The following is a 27,362-nucleotide window of genomic DNA, read 5'->3' as shown; positions in this document are numbered from 1 at the left end:
ATCGTTTGGCCAAGTCAAGGCTTTTCCATGAGCTGTTATTCAAGGAGCATTCCAGACGATTTTCATAATTTCACATCATTATGTAGTACATAAATCGACAGCTCCATGAATAGATTTGTGAATTTTATTGTGGTCCTTGAGCAGAGACATAGATATTCTGAAAAATCTTAAACAAATTACACTGAATAATGTTGATAACATAGAGCCTCACATAATATTATTTAAGAAATGTAGCAGTGCAATTCATTACAATACCGCTTGCAAGTTCGCCTATGTAGAATCTATGCATTCCTTCCTCTTTTGTTCTGCTTCCTTGAGCCCCCACTCATGCATTCTTATGGTGAGGCTGCCATGTCATTATTTGAAAACATTTTTATTCCTCTTCCCAATCACTATAAATTCTGAAACTCTATACTCGGTAGGCCCTACAACCAATTTAGTTGTTCATATGTATAAGTCTGAAAATCATCCGGAGGTCTCCTTTAAAGTATAATGATGCCTGTGTCCTGCGTGGCTGCCTGTACAAACAATGGATTTAGATAATTGCTCTGCGTAAATTAGCGGTTACAATGTATTTTCTTTCGTTACACATGGGCGTCACCAGAATATTGATATCAGACCTGAAAAAAAAAAAAAACCACAAACACTTATCATGAATGCACGCACAATTTAAATCTCTCTGGTCTCGGAGGTGGGACATCCCACCCCCCCCCCCCCCCCACGACCGCGCCCCGCTCACTCATACGGTCAGCTGAAGAAACCCGGAAGTGGAATCAGAAAGTTGCGCTAAGGCGGTTTTTGTTTTTGTTTTTGTTTTTTTGTTGTCTTTTGCTTGTAAGTTGATGAAACCCGGAAGTGGAACCAGAAATATAAACGCAGCCCCCTTGAAAAAAGCTGGTGACGTCACTCGCTACATCACGATAAAAATGTGTCATCCGTCACACATATAAAACGGAACTATTTTGACTCTGCATAGTGAAAACAGCCATTTCATTACAAAGTGTCCATCCATATGAATCTGATTGTCATTTCCATACTAATGATTTTATGAATAAACAAGGTTATGAAAAAGGGGGTGTAATTGTATCAGTACATGTTGGTAGTGCATAAGCCGAGAGAGGTGGATGAATAAGGCAGCCATCACTGTTGACACATCACAGTGCCATCGTAACCGTCTGAGAATGTATTGTAGATTCTATGATATTGCTTTATGAGTTTATGTTTATCTTTACGGTATTCTGTCCATATTTACAAGTCATATTATGTATAGCTGTTTGTTTACGTTTACGAATGATTGTAAGTTTACAGAGCTCATAAACCTCATAAACCCATATTTCCGTATAGTATTACATCTGCCGGAATTATGATAGTTTGTGTGTGCAATATGTACGTTGATGTGTAATTTAGTCTGCAGTCAAGGTATCATTATGAACAAAACGTTCCCTTTTTTATTCAGTGGCACGTGGTTTCTTAAACAGAGACTTTAAAGAGGGTGAGCTCGAATAAGAAATGAGAAATAAAAGAAAACAAATATTAAGATAACCTAACTTCGTCAATCATAAAACTCTGACATAAATTTAAGGAATTAACTTCCTTTATCTATAAGTCATATAGAGTTTAGTGTCTATCTATACTTCAAAGCTGTTAGGATTCCAATACCTTTTCATTTTCCTTATTCACTAAACTTGATTTCATTTCATATCGCGCCTAATCCCCATTCTACTTAATTACAATATTTATTTCATTACATCGCTGCACATTACTTCATATCCCTCCATAGTTCCACATAGTGCCATTTGTGGTATTTTATTCAATAATATTTTATCTCTATTCATTTCTATTCAATTGTTCATTGAATTTCGTTTCATTTCATCACATGCCACTCGATTTGAATCAGCTATTCCAATTTCTATTGTTATTACATTTAAAATCGATCAAACGTAAAAGAAAACGCCTATCTAATGACAACCACGTCATGAAAAATTTGAGTAGATAGTATATCTGTGAAACGTGAAAACTTATGCAAAATATTTGTTATGCGCTTGAGAATTATCAACACCATCTTCCAAAACAAAGAAAAACATGCAGTCGTTGTTTGTAATTCCATCTAGTTGTTTGTATCATAAACAAAGTATGATATCAGCTATTCTAGACGAAATAAAATTGACTGATTAAACATCCAACAAGAAGGGAATTCTCACGGCTATCATGTTAATATGTAGGCCTACTTATATGTAAATGCCCTTACATTGTAAGCCGCTCGTCTTTGTGGCGCATTTCATACAACACATAGAGTGAATTAAATTTAAAGGGATTTCTTGGTTAAGACCTAATTTCACGTTTCTAACATTTTTAGTGAGATAAAAGAACATGTATTCCAAGAGAAATTCACCGTTTATTTGATGAACATTGGGTTTTGAAACTGTCTGAGATATCGAAAACAGAGCAATCATAATAAAAGGTGCGGACCCATCTCATATTACGATTGCTTTGTTTTACTTTGTGAGATGTCCCAGCCATTCCAAAACCGATTTTAATCAAATAAACTTTGAATTCCTCTTAAAATGGTACACTCTGTACTATTTCATAATAGTGGTTTCTTGGTATCCCGCAAAAAGGTTAAAAGCCCAATCCTCATCTCCACCAATACTAATACTATCCCTTTAACTGTCGAAAATTTCGGACAAATTTCGGTCGCAAAATGTATAATAGAATATTTTCATTTTCAAATGTGAAATAGGACTACATCGAGTAATTACGAAAATAACTGAATTCGCTTTGCTTGATTTCATTCCGTGAGAACATAAAAAGTGAATTTAAATTGCACTTCCGGTTAGCAAGAATATTCCCCTCCTGTGGACAAGGAGATCGCTTTTAACAACGGAGAAGGGTCTAAAATGTACAAGCTTATGGGGTCCTGTGTATTGGGCAGTCCTCACACCACGGACCAACAATCAACGTGACATTTCTATTCGATTTAACAACGTGTCATTCCCATGGTATACGAATCATTTGAATACCATATCGCTGGAGAACCAGATAAAACTGGTTCCCATGCTCCATTTTGAGGTGACATACGCGTAGTCTACAAGCACAAACTTTATACCGACAGCGAAGCACAGAACAGAGGCCGGGATATTATTTGACTTCAATCTTGGTAACCAGCTGCCATTAAAGGGATTCAGATGAATAATACGAATACTTCTTTTACGTACACTGCACCTTTGAATAACTTGCATGCGATTGCTTTGTGTAATAAAAGTGCTGTAGGTTTTCAAGGTTTCCTTTAAAAAAGGGTTGTTTTCTGCATAGATAAAATTGAAAGTCGAATATATTATACGGAATTTCTCCAAATTGTTATAATCTATTTCTTTGTTTTGCTTGTCTGTCATTCCATTATACTTGAGAATGAACAATTTTCTAATGTATTCAAATAGTATACATAATATTTCCCTCAAGGGCAACATTAAAGCCGTCTTCCGTATAGGTCTATATTTCAGTACCCTCAACCCGGTTTACAGGAATATGTGATTGCTACGTCGACAAGGTTCGTAAAGAAAAGAAAAGAAAAATGTCAAGAACGAACGATGTCGTTAGATATAATAAATAATGCAAGCATAGTAGAAAAAAAAAACCCAGAGAATCACATATCATCTAAAACCAGGGAGGTAGGTCTTTCCACCTCCCCCGCTAAAACCGTCATAAAAACAAGACACGAAGACGACGCCGCTGAAAAAAATGAAATGCTGAATAAAACACGAACATCTGTATACGTGCAGCGAAGTATGGCAATATTGATCTATGTGCAGGCTGGTGCAGGACATACAGGCACCAACAGAAGAAGTTCATTCTTGCCTTCAACATGATATTGCTCTACTAAACCCCTTTGCTACCAGTGGATACTTGACGGCATTAGAAATCACTGGCAGACTTTCAAGAAATGGTTTTGAGGGTTAATATATGGGAACTTGTACAAGGTCCGTAAAAATGTTTTTCATTCGCGAAAGGCCGAGTCAGCACCTAGAGCATCGCCGCTAACGAGAAAAATGTATTGTGGCGGACAATGGTCCTCTCGTAGATAAAGGAAGCTATTTTTGTCTTTACATGATAACACACAAGCGTTTGACTACGATGAGGAACATTACGCTCGACCTAGATTTTATTCACCGAGCGCTTGAAATGTAAAAACATTTCAAAATTCAAAGAGAGAGAGAGAGAGGGGGGGGGGGGGGAGAAATAGGCAGTCGACTCAAGCGAAAACAGCACCAAGGCTCCTCTTTCTGCATTAAAAACCATAAGCATCTGTATACAGCCAGCTGTGTGAATTTAATTGGGCTTGATATCAATGCATACATGGTACAAAGAATAAGCCTCTATAACCATAAATGTGCCCCTGTAACTAATTAACATGGAAGTTTTAGCATAGAAACCCGTCAGTGAAAACAAGCCCAGCTGGTAATTTGACTTTCGATCAAATTCTCTAACATGGTAAAAAACAAACAAACAAACAAACAACAGCAACAACAACAACAACAGCAACAAAACCCGGGAAAATTCAGAAATGCTACATGACCCTTTCTCATAAACAGCATATCATTTTAAGACCTTCACTCAAAATGTGGTTGTATAGGAAGATGTCCTCAACACAACTAATAAAGAGGTGGATCTATTGTATTGTCAATTCGTTACTAATTGACACGCTTAGTAAGCTCTTATCTCCCGTTAGATGAGATGAATCTTCAGTGCAATTTCACACCATGCTAATTTTAGCTGAGTCTAGTAAATAGAATAAAATCGACGAACAGAACGGAACAAAGCAACACATGACGAAAAAAAAAAACACCCAAGAAAAATATGGAGCTTTGAAGTTTGAGGGCTTTGATAAAATAGTAAATTGGTCGTGACAACAAATGCAAACAAAAAATGAACAAAAAATAGAAAACGATGATGTCATCGTCTCAAATTTCCCTTCTGGTTTAATATCTATATATGAGATTATATATATATATATATATATATATATATATGAGATTATATATATATATATATATATATATGAGATTATATATATATATGTATATACATATATATAATCTCATATATATATATATATATACATATATATAATCTCATATATATATATATATATGAGATTATATATATAAATACAGAAAAAATACAAATTATGATTTAGTGGTCATTAATTCAAGAAGGGCAAATATTTCCTCTGAAAGAGTTCATCATTGGTTGGTGATGCAGCGCAACTAAACTTTGTTGCAAAGGATAGGTATTTTATTTTTCTCGTTCATTTTAAGTGAATATATAGGTGTTGAATGGAGGTTTGTGCGTAGGCCAGTAGGAGACAATTTGAGCTCCTATCAGCGTTTTATAACATAATTTGGTGAAACGTGGGGAACTAATACTTTGTGATTACCGATTAAGCTCTTAATTTTAGGTTTAATTTCGATGCGACGTCCACCATCATATTTGCTTCATCTTACCTTGCACTTTTGCACTTTAATCAGTCCGAAAAAGACGATACGCTGATGGCTCACAGGGTAAAGATATCGGCATTTTATCCACAAAGATAAAAAACCCATGCTGTCAACAAGGATCCTCAACTGATCACAGCTTTGCCAAGTAAACAAACCTCAGCTCCAGAATGTAGAGTGTCATTACTAACAACGCCATGATTAGATTTTATCGTGTATTTTCATAGTCCTGGTCTTTATCACAGATCTATTATTTACGCCGAATCCACTATCTTGATATCACAGTTAAATTCGTCCTTTACACTTGGCACTTTTCCATAACATAATGTTGATGTTGTTTACATTTTTTCCCTTTGTTCGCATTACCTGGTAATTTTATATAATTACACACTCTGGAAAATAGCCTTGGGCAGATGGCGAAGTTTTACGGCGTTGAAATAAACAAACAAGCAGGCTATTCTGCTATCGACATGTTCCCCCAGCAAAATAATTCAAGGTGATAATTTCCTGAATGCATCAAAAGCTTCCGTTGGGGTGATGGGGGGGGGGTAGAAAAAACGACAACAAACAAACACAGCTGTAATGTTGCGTGTCTTTACCAAAGTCAGATGCTGGATTTTTTTATTGACCTTCCGCTGTGTTACACGAAAGCAATTGAAGCCATGCAGATTTTTGCTTTCATTATCATTCTCCCTTTTAATTTAGAAAACGGGAATTCCTCAACATTTTGTGCTGCAATAATCGATTAGAAGCCTGGATTAATAGGTTTGCAGGATATCACATAAAGTGAAACGCCCTCCACGTTCAAATGGACCTTGACAAATAATGTCAAATCAAGTATTATACAGAATGGTGAACTTTGCTTCGGGGTGGACAAAAGGTAAGGTCAGGGAATCTAAAGGTATCATATGTTTTTACGAGAGAGAGAAAAATAATCACCAGCACATACTAAAATTTTGTCTGTATGCCGATGAAATGTGCAGAGTTGGAAGTTCATCATGTCATTTTAGGAAGACTGCGCTTCAATCAAATGAAACAGTCATAGACCTAAATCGTTTTCTAGGTTTGACAAAAATAAAGTATTAATGACTGTATTTCCCACCGTTATACATAGGAAAACCATCATTGTTTGTATGGTCATCTTACAGCGAAGCAGCATATTACTCTAGTAGGTCTATGATTAGACAGAAAATCCGTCTGTCAGAGGAGTTTGATAACATCGTTCCTTTCTTTTTAACTTTTACTTTGACTGTCCTCCTCCGATTCCGTAAAGCAAGACGCAGTCTTCGCGGAATATGTCCCCGACGATAAGTACAGACTGATTTTTCGGTCTAGCCTATGATTGACAAAGATTTTCAACTAATTTGCATCATATGCAGATTAGCTAGAAATGTCTGTCAAACATATTATGCAAATATGAGCAGATACTCATAACTATTCTTAAATATAATTTCCATAGCTGCGCGTGTATTCATAAATTATAGCAAAGGAATGAAATCATCATGAACAGACAATTCACTCGTCTCAGTCTCTGTAACCATGGATGTGTGTGTGTGTGCGTGTGTGTGTGTGTGTGTAGACAGATGTATTTCATGTATTTATTTCTATACATTTGAATATTCAAGTGGAATGTACAATAATGAATGAAACTGAAGTGAAATAAAAAGATAACTGAAAAAAAAAATGTGTGTAAATGTGTGTGCAATGAAACCACAAGCTCCCATACGAAGTTCTAGCAATCACACACACTCCTTCAATCCAGCACTACAGCTATTGCCAGCATTTCGTTCATGTGATTTTGCTCAAGAACCCCTATACAACCGTGGTAATTGTGCAAACTTCCATATCCCATGCCTACTAAGACTCTTTGGAACAGCCAGTAGATGTCCTTTATTATCAATTCTTTTTTTCTTCTTCATCTTTTACCTTGTCTCTTTCTCCATTTTCTATTTCATGTCAAACTTGTTTTCTCCATCTTTCATTTCTACAAATTTTCTTCCTTCTCTCCTTCCACTTCCTCCTGTTTATTTATCATCATCACCATCACCACCATCATCGTCATCTTCATTATCATCATCACCATAACCACCATCATCATCTTCATCATCACCACCACCATTGTCATCTTCTTCATCATCACTGTCATAATCGTCATCATTGTCATAATCGTCATCATCGTCATCATCATCATCATCATCATCATCATCATCATCATCATCATCGTCGTCATCATCATCATCATAACATCGTGTCGATAATGATACCAGTGAACACCATCCCCAGAGTGTGGTAGTTTCACCCAAAGACAGGTTGAATGCAAGGCTTACTGTATAGACAGCAGGACAACACTACATTGTATGCTGTATTTATTTGGAACATATCATAGAAATCATGCATATAGTGCACAGGGAAATACAAGTTCATGACTTGGATCATTTATTCAGACAGAAACCTTCCTCTTTGCATATGTGGAACTGCCTTGGTTCAGGTAACAGTCAGTCCTTTTCATATTAAATTAATTATCAACACTTCATGGTAATCTATCTTGGTAGAGCACCGTTGGGCATGATTTGAAATTCACATTCACAGACAATTTTTGTGTCAGATCGGTCTCTGCACAATGCAGAGAGGATTCTCAAATCTGAATAAACATCTGGGAAGTTGTTTGTTATTGTATTTTAGGATAATCATATCATTTTTTACCATTTTACCTCTGGTACTAATTTAGTAAAAAAAAGATAATAATAATAATCCCAGCCCCACACATCTCTGCTTACTTTCTACTTGTCAAGAAAACATATTCTATGATTTTTTTTTTAAATCCTGTTTCACAAGACATGAAGCTTTAATCACATGACATGTAACATTATAGATTATGAGCTAGCACACTGTGATTCATTTAGCATGGTGAGATTAATTCTATCGCATACAGTTAAAATGCATATCAGTCAAAATCATTGATGTTTAATAAGTGTGCACTGAAAGAGAAAATTCAAACAAAATCCAAATTTCCTGTTTCTGCCATCAACTTGTGACTATCATAGCACACACTGACCATTTTATTTCTTTAATACATGATGTTTGATCTATGGCATTAAAGCATGATGTTAAATCTATGCCACGCTGCCATAGCGATCCTTGCATGGACACTTGTTACCTCATTTCAATTCAAAAACATGATGTAATGAGGGCTACGTACATTTAAAAGCTTGTTTCTACGAATTGGATCATGTTCTGACATAAGGAAGCTTTAGATGTGTACATTCTACAATGTGCCTCCTCCCTGGTTGGATAATAGGAGCAGCTGTCTCACGCGTGTGTGTAACAACATTTTGTGCCTAATTGCCGTGTCGTATGATTAGCACTGCAGACCTAAAGCTCGATAGTGTCAGTGCAGATGGGGTGGGCACTGTCACCACCACTTCAACTATGACAACATTTATGCCAGCAGAACAGTGAACAAATTCACTTCATTGAGAACAAGATCATGGACGGAATTGGAAATGGAAAGTGCTTAGTTGAGATAATGAAGCATAGGTGACAAATACAATTGAAGAGCTGGATGTATGAATTATTTCATCATCTCTTTTGTTTTGGAAAGGGATGCTACATGAGGGAAAAAAGTGAACATTTAACTGAATATTTGAAAAGATATGGTTACCTCTTTTTGTGTGGAAAAAAAGGTGACTTTTTGCCAAACAATATTTCCGTTCTACAGTATACATCCAAATAAAGCTAATTCTGTCTATTTCATTGATACATCCAAGGTCCCATTTAAGTTTCCACCCATTTTGGCAGTGTTAACTGAATGTGTGTTTGTGTTTGTGTGTGTGTGTGTGTGTGTGTGTGTGTGCTTCTAATGTGTTTCACCACAGAAAGCATGAATCAACGGTGAAATGTGAATGGTAGATGCATATTAGGGTTGGTTACCAGGCTGATCCTTTTTTTTTTCCTCCATTCTTTTTGCTATCATTCAATCGCTTTCCCGAACTGTGTGTACCATGGGATCAATGGAATCTATGGAGACTGCTGCATATTGGAGACAGCAGAATAAAGTGCAGCAAAGTCTGATGTTTTCGTTTGTTTGTGCATTCCTATACCCTGGTAATGGATGCTGAAAACATATACATAGTATAAATATACAATTTCATATCTCACAGGGTTTATTCAGACTACTTATGCATGACAGAATAACATTGCAATAGTTCACTTTTGCAAAAATCATTCACGATATGACAGCTTGCACAGAAAAATATAATTGATTTCATGACCTGAAACAAGCCAACTTTGGAACTGACTTTGATTTATAAAATCAGAATCAAATATAGCATATAAAGTTATGATATATTTCAATTTCAAGCTACTACTACCACTCCACTCATACACAACAATCTACACAAGAAACACAGTATCACCACTGATTTAACATCCAATTTTCTTTCCTTCAACCTCCATCCCCCCCCCCCCAACCCATTAAGCAGTATTAACTACACTATTGTCACAAAATTGCCTAAAGCACCCCTCTCACTGTAATGGATCAGTCCAGGACTGTGCACTGGAGTCGAGTGTGCACTGGAGTGTGTACTGTACTGTAGGCATAGGTCATGTGTTAAAGTACGCAGGTCATGAGTGTGTGTGTGCCTGACCCAGCAGTGTCAGGTCAGTACAAAGTTTAGTGCAAGTGCACTAGCTTGTACTTGTCTTCAGAGTGTGCCTGGGGATTGTCATGGGGTGAAGGGTGATTTTTGCCACGGCGCTGTTTTTGGATGCTGCTCATGCAATACTGTTTACTGTACTTCTCAAGTCTCTCGCTCTGTATTTGAATCGACATACACTGCAGCTGTATTGGAGCTGATCCTCCTTGATTAAACACATTGGAATGGTATGTACCCTGACTGTTGACTCATTTTATGATGTCTTGACCTAAATAATAAGTGCATGCGTGGTGGCAGGTGGCGCTTGACAAGGAGGAACAAGAGAAGTCCACGCTCGTAGTGCGCAATGGCCTATACCAGGGCTCGACACTAACGGTGGTCCGGTGGCCCGGGGCCACCAAAAACGCATGTCGGGCCACCAAAATGTCAGAAATGAAGAATTTGGTGGCCTGATCGGGCCACCCAAAAAGGTTGGATATTTGCCTTTGGGCCACCAAAAATAAAAGTTAGTGTGGAGCCCTGCCTATACAAATGGAAAGTGATGCCATTTGGTTTAACCAACGCACCAGCGACATTTGAACTCCTCATGGAGAAGGTGCTGAGGGGACTTCAATGGGATATCCTCCTGATCTACTTGGACGACATAATTGTTTTCGACAGAACAGTGGAAGAGGAAATCCAGCGACTACGAATTTGCTTCGCAAGACTGCGAGACGCAAACCTCAAGCTAAAGCCAAGCAAGTGCAACCTCTTTCAAACGTCTGTCCTCTATCTTGGACATGTTGTCTCTTCTGAAGGTGTGTCGACAGATCCAGACAAAGTGAAAGCCATAGATGAATGGCCCAGACCTCAGTGCAAGAAGGAAGTGAGGAGTTTCCTCGGCCTCACTTCTTACTACAGGCGCTTTGTATGAGGATTTGCTGGAATTGCTGCTCCCCTCCATGCACTGACAGGAAAATCCGCTAAGTCTCAGTGGAATGACGCCTGTGAAACAGCCTTCCTGGAACTGAAACAGAGGATGAAGAGTGCACCCATGCTGATGTTGGTATCCAACAAAGGAAGACAACTTTGTACTGGATACGGATGCCAGCGTGGAAGCCATTGGAGCTGTGTTGTCGCAGGTTCAGGACGGAGAAGAACGGGTGCTTGCCTATTTCAGCCGGAAGCTTAGTAAGGCAGAGAGGAATTACTGCGTCACCCACAAGAGCTGCTTGCAGTAATAACATCACTGAACATTTCCAGCAATACCTGTATGGCAGGAACGTCAAGGTCTGGACGGACCATGCGTCCATATGCTGGTTGGTACACTTAAAAAATCCTGAAGGGCAGATGGCACGATGGCTTGAACAGTTCTCCGAATAACAAATCAAGATTGATCACAGACCAGGTCGCAAACATGCATATGCAGATGGGCTTTCACGCATGCAGTGTAAACAGTGCGGAAGAAATGTAGAGGAGGTAGATACTGAAGTCCTGTCTACATCCCAAGTCATCTCTCCAAAAGATGACAGAGATGGAAACGTCAGAGGTATTACTTCACAGCCTGCCCTAGCACTGTCAGACATACGAGACGCCCAACTAGCAGATGAAGACTTCAGATGGATGATGAGCAGGAAAGAAAACGATGATCCAAGACCAGAGTGGAGTTCAGTAGCTCAAAAATCATCAGCCGTAAAGACATACTTGTACTGGGCTCAATGGGATGAAATTGAGACCCGCGAAGGTGTCCTTTTCCGACGATGGGAATCGGATGATGGGAAGTTGGTAAGGAGACAAGTACTCTTACCTGAGAAACTCCGCAAGGATGTAGTTGCAGAGATTCATGGAAATCCCTTAGGTGGACACCTTGGCTCCCAGATAACGCTTGCGAAAGTAAAGGCAAGGTTTTACTGGAGCGGATTGACGGCTGATGTGAGGTCCTTCATAAGGACGTGTTCTCTGCGCCTGAGACGGAAATCGCCTCCAAGGAGATGGCAAGCACCATTGCAACAAAGTCGTGTTGGAGCACCCCTGGAACGGGTCGCAATAGACTTAATGGGCCCTTGCCAAAGACTGAGTCAGGGAATCAGTGGATTTTGGTGATAGGTGACTATCATACAAAATGGATGGAGGCTTATGCTCTCCCGGATGCCAAGGCAGTGACAGTGGCTAAGAAATTTGTTGATGAGTTTATCTGCCAATTTGGCATTCCTCTGGCACTTCACTCGGACCAGGGCTCAAACTTTGAATCCCAAGTATTCTCAGAAGTCTGCACCCTCCTCAAGATTCATAAAACCCGAACCACTCCCTACAACCCCATATCTGATGGTTTGGTAGAACGCTTTAGCAGAACCCTAATGAACATCGCCGCTATGTTGCTCCACGAAACTGAAGGACAGAAAAATTGGGATGAGCACCTCGCTCTCCCGACTAGCGCATATCGGGCAACGCCCCAGGAGTCCACGGGAGAAACTCCGAATATGATGATGCTTGGGAGAGAAACGAGGATGCCCATTGACCTGTCAACTTCATCACTTGACGATGAAGAAAATGTCGCAGACGACTATGCCCAACAACTAAGGAGCAAGCTCAGGGATGCCTACAAACGAGCCAATGAATGCTTGGACAAGAGTGCGGTCAGGCAGAAAACAGCCAATGATCGGAAGTCAAAGGATCACCAGCTCCAAGTAGGTGATTTTGTGTGTCTACATGACCCGGCAAAGAAGAAAGGCATTTCCCCAAAGCTCCAGCTACGCTGGACAGGCCCATACCTGGTAGTGAGCAAACTCTCTGACGTAACACTGCGCATCCAGTTGAGTCCTCGCGCTAATCCCAAGGTCGTCCATGTAGATAGGCTCAAACTATGCCATGGAGTAGGCCTATCAAAACAGAAGTGGGAATGGAGGAGACCATCCGATCCTCAGGTGGACGGGGTAAATGAGGACGTCAATGAGAGCCATGCAACTGACATAAATAATGAACCACCACAGCATGAATCATCAGATGAGCCAGGGGGTTGGGACCAAGTTGTTAGTGCCAGCAGCAACGCAGACAACATTCCTCAATATGAAAATGTTTCTCATGATTCATCCACAAGTGAACCTAAAATACTAAGTAGCCCACAAAGTGGGAGGGAAACGACAGTAAGTGAAAATAATGATGGGTACACACGTCACAGGAATGCACGATACCCCATGCGTAATCGACGACGCCCTTTATACTTAGAGGATTACTGTCCTTAACAAAATGGTATTATTATGTTGTTCTTCCCCCCCCCCCCCTCCCCATATTTCACAATGGCTGACCGCGAAGAAAGAACCTGCAGACGCTGTGGGAAAAACTTCACCACAATTGGAGAACTAAACTCCCACCTGAGAGATGTACATCACATCTACCGGGGACATATCTACAGATGCAGGGAGTGCAATTATACAACGCACAGCTCGTACAACCTCAAACGACACACCGACCTCGTTCATAATAGAAGAGACCGGAGGACCATTCGGCGCGGGGAGGGAAGGCTGTCCCTGTCACTTAATGGATCCCCTCTGCCTGAAACCAAAGCCCCCACCACACTTCTGCCAGGTACTTCATCAACACCCTGCAATTCCCATAGGCCTACTCGGGAACCACCAAGGTGGAAGATCCCATCCTCCCAAGGAACTGCCCCCACCAGCCCTGCAATCTCCCTCGCCCCATCATCTAACCCGGAGTTCGCGACTACGCCCCCATCCCGCCCCAGTGGAAAGCCGTTGGCTTTCCTACTACAAAGCATGGATAACCAGTCGGCTAGCGGGGGCGACACCAATGATGAAGACACACCCCCGCCCCCGATTGCGCCTACCACCCTTCTTGCCAGTGCGGTTGAGAAGAAGACCATCCGCTACTTTTACAACGGACGCGTCATCCGCCAGCTAGATTCGACGATAACAGACACTGTGAAGGTCCCAAAGGACTGGGACAATAGCATCGAGTGTAATCATGCTTTGTCAAAGAAGGACTACCGTAATGCATGGTTTTGTTCGTATGTATGCATGTATCTATGCATTATGATCATTTATTTCTTTTCTGTAGCTGTTTCTAACCTTACCTATTCCCTCCTCTCTCTATCTCTTGCCTGCACTCTCCCTATCTCTCCCTCTCTCTGTCTCTTTACCTTTTCTGTTACAGGTTATATGCATTGATATGGTTGGTATGTTGTAAATATTGTAAATATGGTACGCCAGCATTTGAGAACATTTCTGCTTTGTTAAGTTATGCATGCTATTTTTATGCCTTGTTCTGACACATGGTAAAAGAATACGGTTTACATGATTTCTTTTTGCACTAACAAAGAAAGAGTTTTGCCGATCATATGAATTTGTGTTTACATCTACAAAGCACACAGATCAAATGCAAATGATAACTGCCTTTACACCTTTTTTGTCTTTACACTAAAGTATACCTGTATTTTATACAGACTTTCATTATCTTGTAACTATGTGTTCATGCATTAGTGTACACATAAAGGTACACTCTTTGTTTGTTTATGCCAAAGCAGGTTTGCCAAAGGAGAAGTATGGCTGACATGTATATGAACAGGTGCTTAAGAAATATTTTATATGTTACATGTGTGTTTTAAGAGAAACAAAGGGAACCGGATTTAAACTTAGCTTTTTACATGCCAGGTGTATGTTTATTATGGTTAAGTCTGTTTGTTGATAACACTGTTGGAGAATCTTGTCAGCGCTTTCTGGGCAAGTACTTGATTACCTTGTAACCTTTGTCTTGAAGTTCGCTGTTGTTGGACTTAAAAGAAAAATTTGTGCATACAGTTAAAACATCTTGTTTTCTAGTGATTACTGGAAGATTGAAATTGTTCATGTTATGTCTTAACTTACCCTTCTCTACTTTCCCTCTCTATCGCCTGTCACTTTTGCTTTTTCCTTTTTGATTATCTATACAGGTTCTGCCTCACATTTCCCCCTTCTCTTCAACTATTTCTGATCACTTTCTCTGTTGTCTTTATATACCAGAACGATTTGACAGTTGTGCGTTGTTACCATTAACGAGACATGATTTTGCTTTGTATTACATGTATGATGACATCTGGAGTTTAATTGCTGCAAGTTCCTCAGGTGTGAATGTGAATTTTATGAAGAAAGTTTTATGTTTTGTATTCACATTCCTATATTTTTGTGCCAGGTGATACAGGGTGTTTCAAAATGCAAAGTATGGAAGTGCCATACGTATTCTAAAGTTGTCATACTTTTTCAGTGCTAAAACAACTTTTTGCCAAACATTAGTGTGTGACAAGAAATATTTCCAATACGCTACTGCATATGCTACATGAGAAGATACATTTTTTTATGTTATACCTGATGCCTTAATTGCCATACGTGTGTTGGTCAGTCGTACCTCAGAGTTTGTAGATAGTTTTCGTTTTGTTTTCTTTGAAAAAAATAACGTTCTGTGAATTTTGTGGCATTTTCAGATAATTTGAAACTGGGACGTTTCAATCTTGGTGGAGGGTTATGTCACAAAATTGCCTAGAGCACCCCTCTCAATGTAATGGATCAGTCCAAGGCTGTGCACTGGAGTCGAGTGTGCACTGGAGTGTGTACTGTACTGTAGGCATAGGTTATGTGTTAAAGTACACAGGTCACGAGTGTGTGTGTGCCTGACCCAGCAGTGTCAGGTCAGTACAAAGTTTAGTGCAAGTGCACTTGTCTTCGGAGTGTGCCTGGGGATTGTCGTGGGGTAAAGGCTGAATTTTGCCACGGTGCTGTTTTGGATGCTGCTCATGAAATCATGTTTACTGTACTTCTCAAGTCTCTCACTCTGTATTTGAATCGACATACACTGCAGCTGTATTGGAGCTGATCCTCCTTGATTAAACACATTGGAACAGTATGTACCCTGACTGTTGACTCATTTTATGATGTCTTGACCTAAATAATAAGTGCATGCAGTGGGTGCTCATTGTTGGTGGTTGCTCTGATGAGCGAGGGTACGAGGTGACCATGAGTGAGTGAGCGATAAGCTGAGGTGCCTGCCAGCCATATACTTTGGCGAGTATCCCGATTGAGTGGATGAAAATACTCAGTAATAACAAAGAGGCAAATTTGTTACACTATCGTCAAGAATCAATTTTTGTGACTGGGTACAGCATCAGCTCTTTCTTGAATGTCATTATGTCTGCTATACATGACCCTGACACCCCCTCCTCCAATGGAACAATCCTTGACGCTGATTGGTTGGATTTTGTGTCATCTTGCATCCCGACTGGTGCATCTACCTCATCTCCGTCCTGATTGGTCGGCGTGTCTGTGATGTCACTTGGGCCGTTCTCTGTGGCTGTCTTCTGAGGTAGGTTGTTCTTCTCGCATTCACCATATCCAATGACCTGAACGGACGGGAAGCCAGTGGGGAATATTGAACCGCATGTCATCAAAACTTTTTATAGCAGGTGGTTCTATATGTGATACTGTAAAACGAGGAATGTCCGCATGCATTTTAATTTCGCGAATTTTGCGAGAGCCGAGTTTTGCAAAATTAAAATGCATGCTAAAGATCTTTTCTACACTACAGCTTTGTATATGCAAGGAATGTTAGAGGCAACTTGCAAATTTCGTGCTGCGAATAAGGCCGTTGGCTTCCATTCGAAAAATTTCATGCCGCGAAAATATCATGTTTTACAGTAATATAAACTTACTATGACTCGTCTTACATGTGATTTTGATGACGCTTTCTTTGATTCCATTTATCTCATATTACTGGGTTTTAGTGAGAATCTAAAAACCATGACAATTACCTTGTTATTCTTGTTTTATATAAGGTTTCTCACTATACTAGGGTACAAAAACACAGCAATATAAAGAGTTGGGACATGAGTGTTTTGTTATATCTGACCAATTTATGATGAGGTTCCATTGCAGTAAATGTGAATAAGGAGTGGAAATGCACTTTAAGTGAGACATGACTACCTAAGCATTATCTCTATATCTTGCTAGGTAAGATTGAAGATTGCTGAATGGTGTAACATCTGATAACGGCAGGGCCATGTACTGTACCTGGACACTGAGTTTGCGGAATTTGGAGCCGCTAGGGGAGTGGTCCCTGAGATATTCCCGCACGTCATCCAACTTGATGGATCGTAGGATGTCCACCTAGTGACGAGGGATGGACAAACAAACAGATATCAACAGCAACAACAACAAGAGAAGATTCATGAATGAGGATAAGACTAATGCCAAGATGAGTCCACAGACCTGAGGTGTGTACGGAGACAGTATCTTTGCAATAGACAGGCTAATTTTGTTTGTGTATGTGTCTGTCTAGTTTGTTCTTCTTTGACATTAGCTATTCTCCTTTATTTTTCACTGCACTGCAGTAAAATTTCATTCTTACAGAGTTGACATGGAACCCAAAATGGCAAGGGTGGGATGGGGGTTGGTTTGTGGTATTTTTATCATATTTTCGTAGCTTCAAGGTTTTGGTTCTTTCATTTTGATCATATGAAACAAAAACAACAATATGAAAATGGAATAAAACAAGCTTTGGTAATCATATGGGTATATATCATATGCACATGAAAGATATCCCATGGTATGTCAATTTCATGCTCATTTTAGTCTGTGGACTTAATTAAAAGCATGTCTTGATTTAAGGTATTTTTGTGAATTTGGGCCATTGGGTTTACAAACAGGCAAGATCCAATGTATCTGTAAGATTGCAATTGCTGATCTTCACTTTAACAGACAAATTGGAAAAAGAAACCAGTGGGAATCGAACCTGTCATCTACTTCTTTTCGGGCAGCGACACTATCACAAGGCTATCCCTAATTGCCAGCAGTGACACAATGAACTTGGAACAAATGCCTAGGATCTGAAATTCCAACATTATTATGTTAAGGCCGACAAGTAGACTTATTGAATGAAAGCAAGAGGATATTAATGCAGAGGGGTGAAGATGTGCTATGACAAGATTTTTTTTTTTCACACATCACCTTCTGTACACGTGTATTTGTAAGAGGGTGACAATTGATTAAAAAAAAAAAATATGTCAGAACACATCTTTGCCCCTCTGCGTTAATATTCTCTTGCTTTCAGGCAAGATAGAGTTGGCCATGGGTGTACAGTGGATGATCATTCCTTGCTCCTACCTTGCGATGGATGCGGTCAAATGTGTACTCCTGGTTGATGACGTAGGCCCAGTTCCTGTCCGCCTCCTCGTAGAGGGAGACATCCTCGCTGAGAAGGATGTTGATCAGCCCGTCCACCTGGGTGCCGAAGTCCTCCTCCGACATCGACGCCAGCTGGCTGCTGAACGTCTCCAGGAAGCTGTCTATGCGCTGGTCAACAGAGCTGGCACTGTGGGCACGAGATAATGGAATCTTGATTTGTCTAATGTTGCAGCTAAAGAAGCACCGAATGCTCATTAGCATGGACCATAGGATGAACTGCACACCTAGCATATTATGCTGTGAAAGATATCATACAATCTTGCACATACTGTAAAACAAAAAATGTTCACATGCATCAAATTTTCGCAAAATTTTGCGAGGAGCCAAGATTGGCTAAAAATGAAATGCATGCAACTGTTCTTATTTCTTCTAAAGCTATGTCACATTTGTCTTACAGTAGTAGAATTCTTGCATCATAAGTGTTATTCATCAGTCAAATCACCAATTCATTATTTCTTTTTGTGTATTTTTTTGAGATTTGCAACAATTAGACAAAAATTTCTGTGACAACTACTACTTGACGAAAGCTCACATTCAGGCTATTGACTTCGGACTGACAAATTAAACACATAAAACAAAGAATCAATCTAAACGAAAATAGGAACATTGGACCATCCCACAACTCAGTAAAGACTGTTTCCTTTCTGAGAATGAAACCTTATGTGATCTTTTCTTAGTTGAATCACTGATATATGCACACTGGTGATGGTAAAACACATTACCTGAATTTGTTTGCTTGAGTGGTAACTGAGATGGTGAAACCCAAAATGCCAAATGTGTTCCTCTCAGTTGCATGCACACTGTACCTGCGGATAGTAAACCAGAACACAAAAGTATGTGGTAGCGCCCATTCAAATATATCAATATATACAGATACCAAAAGATGTATGAAGTACAAATATTTCTCCTCGTTGTGGCAGGAAAACATAATGCCTTGCACATACATTATTATCATGACATACAGCCTCTTACCACTGTATATTTATAGACTGAGAATGCATAGTAAGTATACATGCTATGATGATCATAGCAACATTGTCCTGTCATTTGAATTAAAGGCATTATTTACCATTTGCAGATGAAACAAAAACCCAGCTTTAGTGCTTCAAAATAGTTCTAAAATGTGAGTTCGGGATAGAAACAACCAATGTAAAAATGTTAATCAGTATAATCTGTGTTAAGTATTGTTGGACAAACAAGATGTGACCAATAGTTATAATGAAATTGTTTCTAGAATAACCGTCTACTGTTATGATTCATTGAGAAAAAGAAAGATATCTCCTTATATTTAAGGCTTCATTGAGAAATGCTTATATGGAAAGATGTTTTGTGATACAACTGACCTACAGATATGCATCAAATGTGATAACTTGATCATATTTTATTGAAAAATCACTGCTCTAAATGGAAGACAATATCTTTAGTAGGGGCTTTAAATCTTAGGTGTCACAAATTTGCTGGTCTACATAATGACAAATGAGCACAATTCGCATAACTAACAATTCAGTATCACTGACGAGCCAGTGTCTCTGCGAGTGAATCTGTGTGTAAAAAAATGACCTGAGCTGTACGATCAATCAATTTAGGAAGTTGACGTAAACGAAGGTCATGTATATCTAGCGGAGCTTACCCTAATTGCTCTTGAGTCCTCAGTATATCAAAGCAGGGTTCTTCCATTATCGTCTGATGCGTGGCAACAAAGAATAAGACAGGTATAGACAATCATGCAGAAAGACACAACATCGTTCAGACAAATTGTTAAGCTTCACATCAATTTAGTTCAATGCACATGTTTTCTGTCAGGAGAACAGAGATACAAATAATGACAGTTACAAGGAAAACATCTATGCTGTCGCTTCAGACAACAGCTGTGTGCAGGGCACCATATCAACTTTTGACTTTTTTTATACTATTCCACACCACACTATGAGATGATGTTGATGATGACATAATGCAAAAGAAAATCATCAAAATCAAGAAAATCATGCCCTGAAAGCAGTAGATGACAGGTTCGAGTCCCGCTGGTTCCTTTTTTTCCGACATGTTTGTTAATTTACAGATCAGCAGTTGCGATCTTAACAAATTTCATTTGTAGAGGGAGACAAAGTGAAGAAACTTGCATCTGAACCTTCACCCCTCTGAATACCGTAAAGTTCCGTGTATAAGACGCACTATTTTTTTGTCGGAAAACGTTGAAAATCGGGGGTGCGTCGTATACACGGGTACAGTCAAATCACGGAAAAAAAATCCGTCATGTACACCCAATTTCATAAGGCCAACTTGGGGCCATGTATGCCCATCGACGTTTGGAAGGTAAGCAATCACCAAACTTACGAATAATTGAGCGATCTTTCAATCTGGACACACACAAAAGCTGCAAATACGAGATAAACTTACATCGGCCTTGTGCAGTAACGATGTATCAATCTGGCCATAGACAACAGCTGTAACAGCACTGCTGTATGCTACCAATGTCAGTCTACCAAGCTACCAACAGCCAACCTAGTAGCTGGAATACGCGATGTACAGGTATCATTACTAAATTACCGATACCGTAAAACTTATCAATGTACTAGTATCAATATGGCCATAGGATCGGCACTATGTCACCGTAAATATGAACGATGTGTGAAGCATGCATGCATATCCATGTCGTTCGTTTGCTCTTCATTTCACGAGGCCAGCTAGGATAGCATAGCTACACTGAAGTAGCTAGCTAGCAAGCCTTTGGCAAAGGCAGCAGCTGCAGAGAGCTAGAGGCTTTTGCAATGGACTAGCGTGCACACAGCGATCGGATAGAAGCGCGCTTGCCCGTTGCGCGCTGTGTGTGCAAGTCCATTGCTCTCTGTGTGCGTGTGCTGAAATTATAGCGAGCTGCCTTTTGCAAAAGGCTAGCACTGTGCATACAAGCATGGTACAAGCAGGGAGGGCCACCTCCCTGGTACAAGAGACACGCGTTACTGGTAGTGCATGAGTGTACCGTACTACCGTACGCACCGTGCGTCTTGCCGTATGATCCCTCTGCTACACTTGTTGATGTTTTTCTTATTTTTCGTAATGAACCTTCCAGTCTGACATGCGTCAATATGCGAGACACCCTCTGCTATCATGACAGCAAAGATCGTACTGTACACTCATGAGTACGATATGCATGACACATGTACCACGCTTGAAAGGCGAAACAATAGCAAGTGAGTACCGAGACAAGTCTCGCATTTTGCGACTTCCATATTTTGCCGATGTCCGATGAATACCGTTAAAAGAAAATATAAAAGGAAACGAAAAATAGAGCAAATACATGCTGCATTCTAGGGAAATTTTGAGCTGAAATAATATGTATGACACACGCAATATTTGCGTGGACATTTTCGTTTTTTTTTTTTTGTTTTTTTTTAATTGTAGGTCCGAAAGTAGGGGTGCGTCTTATACACGGGTGCGTCTTATACACGGAACTTTACGGTAGTGTCTTTCTTTCAAAATCATCATATTAATTCACTGGACAATCACAATTTTAGTTTCAAAAGGTAATCACAAGAAATGTAGTTCTATTAGGAATGTGTTGGCAAAGCAAACAAATTAAGCATAAAATTCATGTCAGAATCTATTAAAAAAGAATACACTTAACAAAGAGGCTCATATAAGACAATAACAATATAAAAGTTAAAGCAGTCAGAAAATATATGCCATGTCTTGCTTACCATTAAGGCATCCAAGACTGCTAAACTCTGATATGTGCCTGGGCTGGCCTGAAAGTAGTCGGTGACTACAGAGTTGGCGTCTGAAGGGTTAAAGGCCCTCCACCTCAAGGTTTGGCATCCCTCAGGCAACCTGACCACCCGGTAGGAGGGACGATTCGCCTCCGGGATCGGGCTGAAAGAAAGCTTCTCTCGCAGGTACTCCTCCAAACTAAGAACCTCCTGAAGAGTGAAATTCAAATCATCATATTAACCCATTGAGGACGAGCCCCGAGTATGCTCGGGCAGGTGTCTATGGGAAATGCATGTTGTAACAAAGTCAGTCCGTCCTCAACGGGTTCGACCACAAAATATTCACGGTCAGTCCTACATGTCCAAAAAAGTATATGTAGGTATATTAACCCATACATGAACACATACCATATATTTATACACATAAATGCATCATACACCCACATACACTTAAATACATATCTTGAAGCGCATATACATACATATGTCCTCGAATTATCAGCATACACACACACAAACTTAAAGCTCAGCTGTTTAAAACTGCTCTTAAAATCTTTATAAGCAACCATTTGAGATTTGAATATATTCGTGAGTAATTTGAGTGATAATGATGCTGGCATAACTGAGTGGCAAGGGGCAAAACTACAAAGCATAGTATGGAAGAGAAAAGGTCACCTTGGCTGTACAGTTGCCCTGCACTAGCCCCTCAAAGAACAGTCTTGACTGGAAGTCTCTGGCCATGTTGTGGACATCCACTGGGCTGACCTCCGCCACCACCTGGTCCTTGTCCATCGCTGTCCACTTCACTTCCTGTAAGATGGCCAGCCTGAGGTCTCTGACCATAGAAAAGGAGTGACACTGTGAAATACAGAACTGAAAATATTCTAACATACACAACCCTAGTATAATGGGAATGACTGCAATGTGGAATGCATTCAATAGTTTCCACATTGTATAACTTTTGTCTGTTTTATTCATCTTTTGTACTAACCTTTAAAATTGGACAAAAATCACATTTTTAGAACCTACTTTCTGGACTTTTTGCATCCACACAAAGAAAAATTTGACACTATATTCCATCATTTGCTGCCTATTCAAGAGGTAGTCTATGACTATTCTTTATACAGTTACTCTAAAAATGGAAATACCAGTAAAAGGACTGGAATTGCTTGATGGTTGGCCCTCCATCTTATAAATCGGGATCATATCCAATATCTTGTCCAGTTTGAGAGAGCTCCCTTACAGTGGTGGCCAATCTTAACCCATGAAAATCAGTCCGTGTGATACCTAGAACATAGGTATGACAATAGCCAATGCATAATAACAGTACCACTAGGTTTCCACAGCAACACGTAAACAAGCATTATGGGACCTAGAGACACAGTGAAAAAGAAACAGTTTCATACATGTTTTGGCAAATTAGCGATTTTACAAATAATCTATTTGTGTCTTCGGCAAAATCATCCTTTCAGATTTTATAATCCTTAGATACGTGTATATCTGAGGGGATACCTATGACTCTATGAATGCCAACATAATTGCACTAATAGTGGGTTGCAGGTTTAATCATGCACTGAAAACAAAGCTAGTTGCACAGAATTTTTAAAACAGGCTTCAAGCTAAAGCATGTTCCCTACTAAAAGATAAGAACTAGTACCTGCAGACTTTGGCAGGCTTCAGGATGAAGTTGTGATACGAGTTCTTGAGATTCTCCTTGACCGCCGCAAACATGTCCTCAGAGAAGGAGAAGCCAACAATGGCATCCACGATGGTTTCAAATAGCAGCTGGAGGAGACAGGAAGATGGAAATGATGATGTCCACCCCGGTCCTTTCATACACTCCTCAAAGTATCTGACAACTACACCAAACTCCACCAAACTCCAGTGATCTTTTTCTGATACCAACACAGCAGTTGAGCATTATCTTACCAGCTTTGTAAGCATTTGAATAAGCCAGCTCAGGGTACCACTTTTGCCCATGAGCAGAAAGAGGTCATTTGTACCAACAGGCATGTTGGTTTTTAATTTCACTGAGATAAGCATCTGTGATACTGTACTGATCATTCAAGTAATCTTTGTAATTTGCATATAATAATATCCATAGAAATGGTGCCTACCAGCACATCCACCTGACAGCAGCCATAATATGTGGCAATATCAATAGTTATCAAATGTTAATTGACAGACCATTCTGATCACCTGGTCTATGCAAGTTCATCCTTTGTTTGAACATGACGGACGAATTCCATAAATTGTTAAGTCGGGCAAGCTTACATTGTATGCATTTTTTCTCTTTGAAAACTAGTGAAGTGTATAACCATCTGAAAAAAAAGAGGTGTCATTTGTACCCATGTGCACTTGAGCTAACTCTCAACTGGGTTATTACTGCTGGCATGGTAGCTCAAGTAAGCATACATTGTATCTTTAAAAGCTATCTACTGTCAGTATGAAACAGCATCAATGTATGCGTGGAAAGACTTTAGAACTCCAGCTGAATTTGGATATTTTTCTCTTTTAAATGCATGCTGACAATGATCAACTTTTATCTTGTATAAGGTAAAATTCCAGACTGCAACTTGCCCATATTCTGAAGTAGGAAGCGAGAGTGCTTTTGGAAACTTTGAACAATGCCATTTTCCTTTCAGCATATATGAAATAAAGATTTCCAATGAAAAAGAAATTGTACATGAACAAAAGTATCATTTCACAACATTGATATGTGACATTTTTCTCAAATCTTGCATCTTTCTCTTGCATTAAACGCATTTAAACTTTACTCAACAAAAATGTTCAATCAAATTTTTAAGATGTGAAAATACAGCTACCAAAACCCAATAATTGTACATTATAGTATGAAGACAGGTCGGCGCACTTGTCGAAATTGCCAGTCAACTACTTTGCTTGGCTGATGGCAAAAGAAAAAAGAGAGCACCTGCACAACATGTAGACAACAAAATACTGAGCTGATACGCAGCCAAACAATAGGTAAACTGGGTAACCATGATCCACTGTTTGATTGTAATCTATGGAGGAACACGCTGCAGTCGATACTTACTGGCAGTTTGTGATCAAAGCCATACAGCTTGATCTCCAATCCCGTCTCCAGCGCCTTGAGGGAGTAGCCCAGCTCGGCAGCCTCAGCCTCGTACGCAGTCTCGGTCAGCTGGTGTTCCAGCAGGTTCACGAAGAGGTCAAAGGTCACGGCGTGGTGAGGGGACTGGTTCACCAGCGGGGTCATCAGGTGGAAGCACATGGATGCTATTGTGATAAGTCATTTTGAGGTTTGTGAAGCTCAGTGCTCATCAATAAAGGAACAAACTGAGTACTTGAGGAATTACAGAACAAGAGTGTCAACATGAGGATCATGTGACAATCCCCAAGCTTCTGAAAAGTACAACTTTTTTGAACATGTATAAACTAGAAAGAAACTTGTACAAATGCATGAGGAAAAAAGAGATGAAATAACTGATTAATGCTGAATTACAGATTAAGCATCTCTACACGCTTTGCAGTTATTGGATTCTTGTTTGTTTGGTGTTCTTTTTACAAACATTAATAATTTAGACCTTTCCACAAAATACTACGCGATATGAAAACAGCATCAACAATGTCATCAGTCATGGTGGCAGAAGAAAGTAAGTAGGAGACAAATGGTTATAATGACAGTGACAATGATAATAGAACCATACCAATCCTCAGAACAAGAATCTTGAAAACCTACGCAGCACAACAGATAAATGTTTTTTTTTTTTTTTTCTGAAACTAACTACAAAGGCAAAAATAATCATTGCCACTATTTCTTCTGCCCACACATATTGGGAAGTATAAACAAGACTTTGACATGCTTGCAAATCACTGAACATCAATTTGTCGAATAGAACATGCATCCCACATGGTGACACGACATACATTTGTATGCTCCTGGGACAATTGCTCCGGTAATATTTTCTCCAAAGACTAGGAGTTAGGAGTAGGGTCATGATAGGGTTTAAGGTTTAGTATGATGTGAGGATTAGGATTAGGGTTAGGTTTACGTTTCTGGGTAGAATTAATGTTTGGCTTTGGAATAGGGTGCAGATATTTCATGGGAGCCATTGTCCAGGAGCAAGTGCCATGGAACCATTCCGCATAGACAGCTGGGGATCAACCACTATAAACGAGGTACAACTGCCACAAAAAAAAAAAAAGGACCTTTTGTGACAGGTGTTCTTGCATAGATATCAATGTACACATAAATCAGTCAAAAATTTGAGAAATGAATAGCGCACGGTTGAACTTATGTCAACTTCTTCAAAATTTTCCATGACAAGTGGTTTCACTTTTGACAAGATGCCAGCATCCTTACCTCTCGGCGTCTTGAACTTGGTGTCCCGTCTGTACCACAGTCGGCTGTGCTCTGTCTGCAGGATGCATGATGGGTAATCCGTGTCGGGCCTGTCTGCTTCCTTCAGGTCAAACTTGGTGGCTGTGAACCAGAGAGAAAATGCGAACACATAGGAACTGTAACAATGAATGCCACCGTATCAGGGCCCCCTTTTATCAAAAGATAAAATCGATTTTAAATTTCCTTACCACACAGGCTGCCATAGACTTAGAGTTGAAATCAGCTTTATAATCAATTTTAAGTCTTCATAAAACAGGGCCCAGGGCAATTACCCCCGGAGGACAATTACCCTCGGGCTAAATACTGGGCAGTGATAAGGTTAGAGTAAAGATTAGGCTAAGGGTTAGGTTTAGGGTTAGAGTTTGGGTTAGGATTAAGATTAGGATTAGGATTAGGATTAAGTTCGGGATTAGGATTAGGGTTAGGGTCAGGTGAAGGGTCTGGGGTAATTGCCCAGGGGGTAATCGCCCTATACCTGAATGCCACACCACTGATCAATGGACTGCTGCACACTGCACTGTTTTAGGTATAAACCACTTTGATTTACACGCTACGTAGAAGCTGTGATCTTGCTTGGAATGGGTTGCTGGTGGATGGGGTCAACTGGTGTAAACTTGCTGCCAGCAAGCTCCAATCCACATCAAGACTGAGAACCAAGTTTTTGCAGTTTGATGATGTATCTTTTAATTTCAATTTCATAACATCACAGCTCGGTCATATTCCATGCTCACTAAATCAAGAATACATTGCTACCAAAATATACATTCTTTCTCTCATGCTCTCTCTCTTTCTCGTGACAGACAGACAAACAGACATACACACACACACACACACACACGCACACACATATATACTGTAAAAGCAGAAATATTTACAGCATGAAACTTTTGAGAACTGGAGCCGGTGGCCCTTTTCACTGC

General features: G+C 39.8%; 1 protein-coding gene across 1 annotated transcript in view; it reads right to left on the bottom strand.

Moving 5' to 3' along the window:
• Window positions 1–15,642: 15,642 nt before the first annotated feature.
• LOC139719006 (nardilysin-like) overlaps window positions 15,643–27,362 on the bottom strand; it is a 32,958-nt gene continuing 21,238 nt past the window's right edge. Inside the window, exons 19-28 of the mRNA XM_071630447.1 lie at window positions 26,404–26,523; window positions 25,114–25,316; window positions 23,716–23,843; window positions 22,734–22,893; window positions 22,050–22,268; window positions 19,982–20,034; window positions 19,074–19,157; window positions 18,271–18,478; window positions 17,179–17,274; window positions 15,643–16,511 (exon numbers count right to left, since the gene is read on the bottom strand). Coding sequence (XP_071486548.1) covers window positions 16,245–16,511; window positions 17,179–17,274; window positions 18,271–18,478; window positions 19,074–19,157; window positions 19,982–20,034; window positions 22,050–22,268; window positions 22,734–22,893; window positions 23,716–23,843; window positions 25,114–25,316; window positions 26,404–26,523 — 1,538 coding nt within the window. The 3' untranslated portion in view covers window positions 15,643–16,244. The remainder of the gene's footprint in view (window positions 16,512–17,178; window positions 17,275–18,270; window positions 18,479–19,073; window positions 19,158–19,981; window positions 20,035–22,049; window positions 22,269–22,733; window positions 22,894–23,715; window positions 23,844–25,113; window positions 25,317–26,403; window positions 26,524–27,362) is intronic.

Source organism: Diadema antillarum, unplaced genomic scaffold (assembly GCF_040938485.1).
Source record: "Diadema antillarum isolate AM-2024a unplaced genomic scaffold, OU_Dant_1.0 scf00000103, whole genome shotgun sequence".
In the NCBI taxonomy this organism is placed as follows: domain Eukaryota; kingdom Metazoa; phylum Echinodermata; class Echinoidea; order Diadematoida; family Diadematidae; genus Diadema; species Diadema antillarum.
The sequence above is the reverse complement of the archived record's forward strand: the minus strand, read 5'-3'. Positions and strand labels throughout refer to the sequence as shown.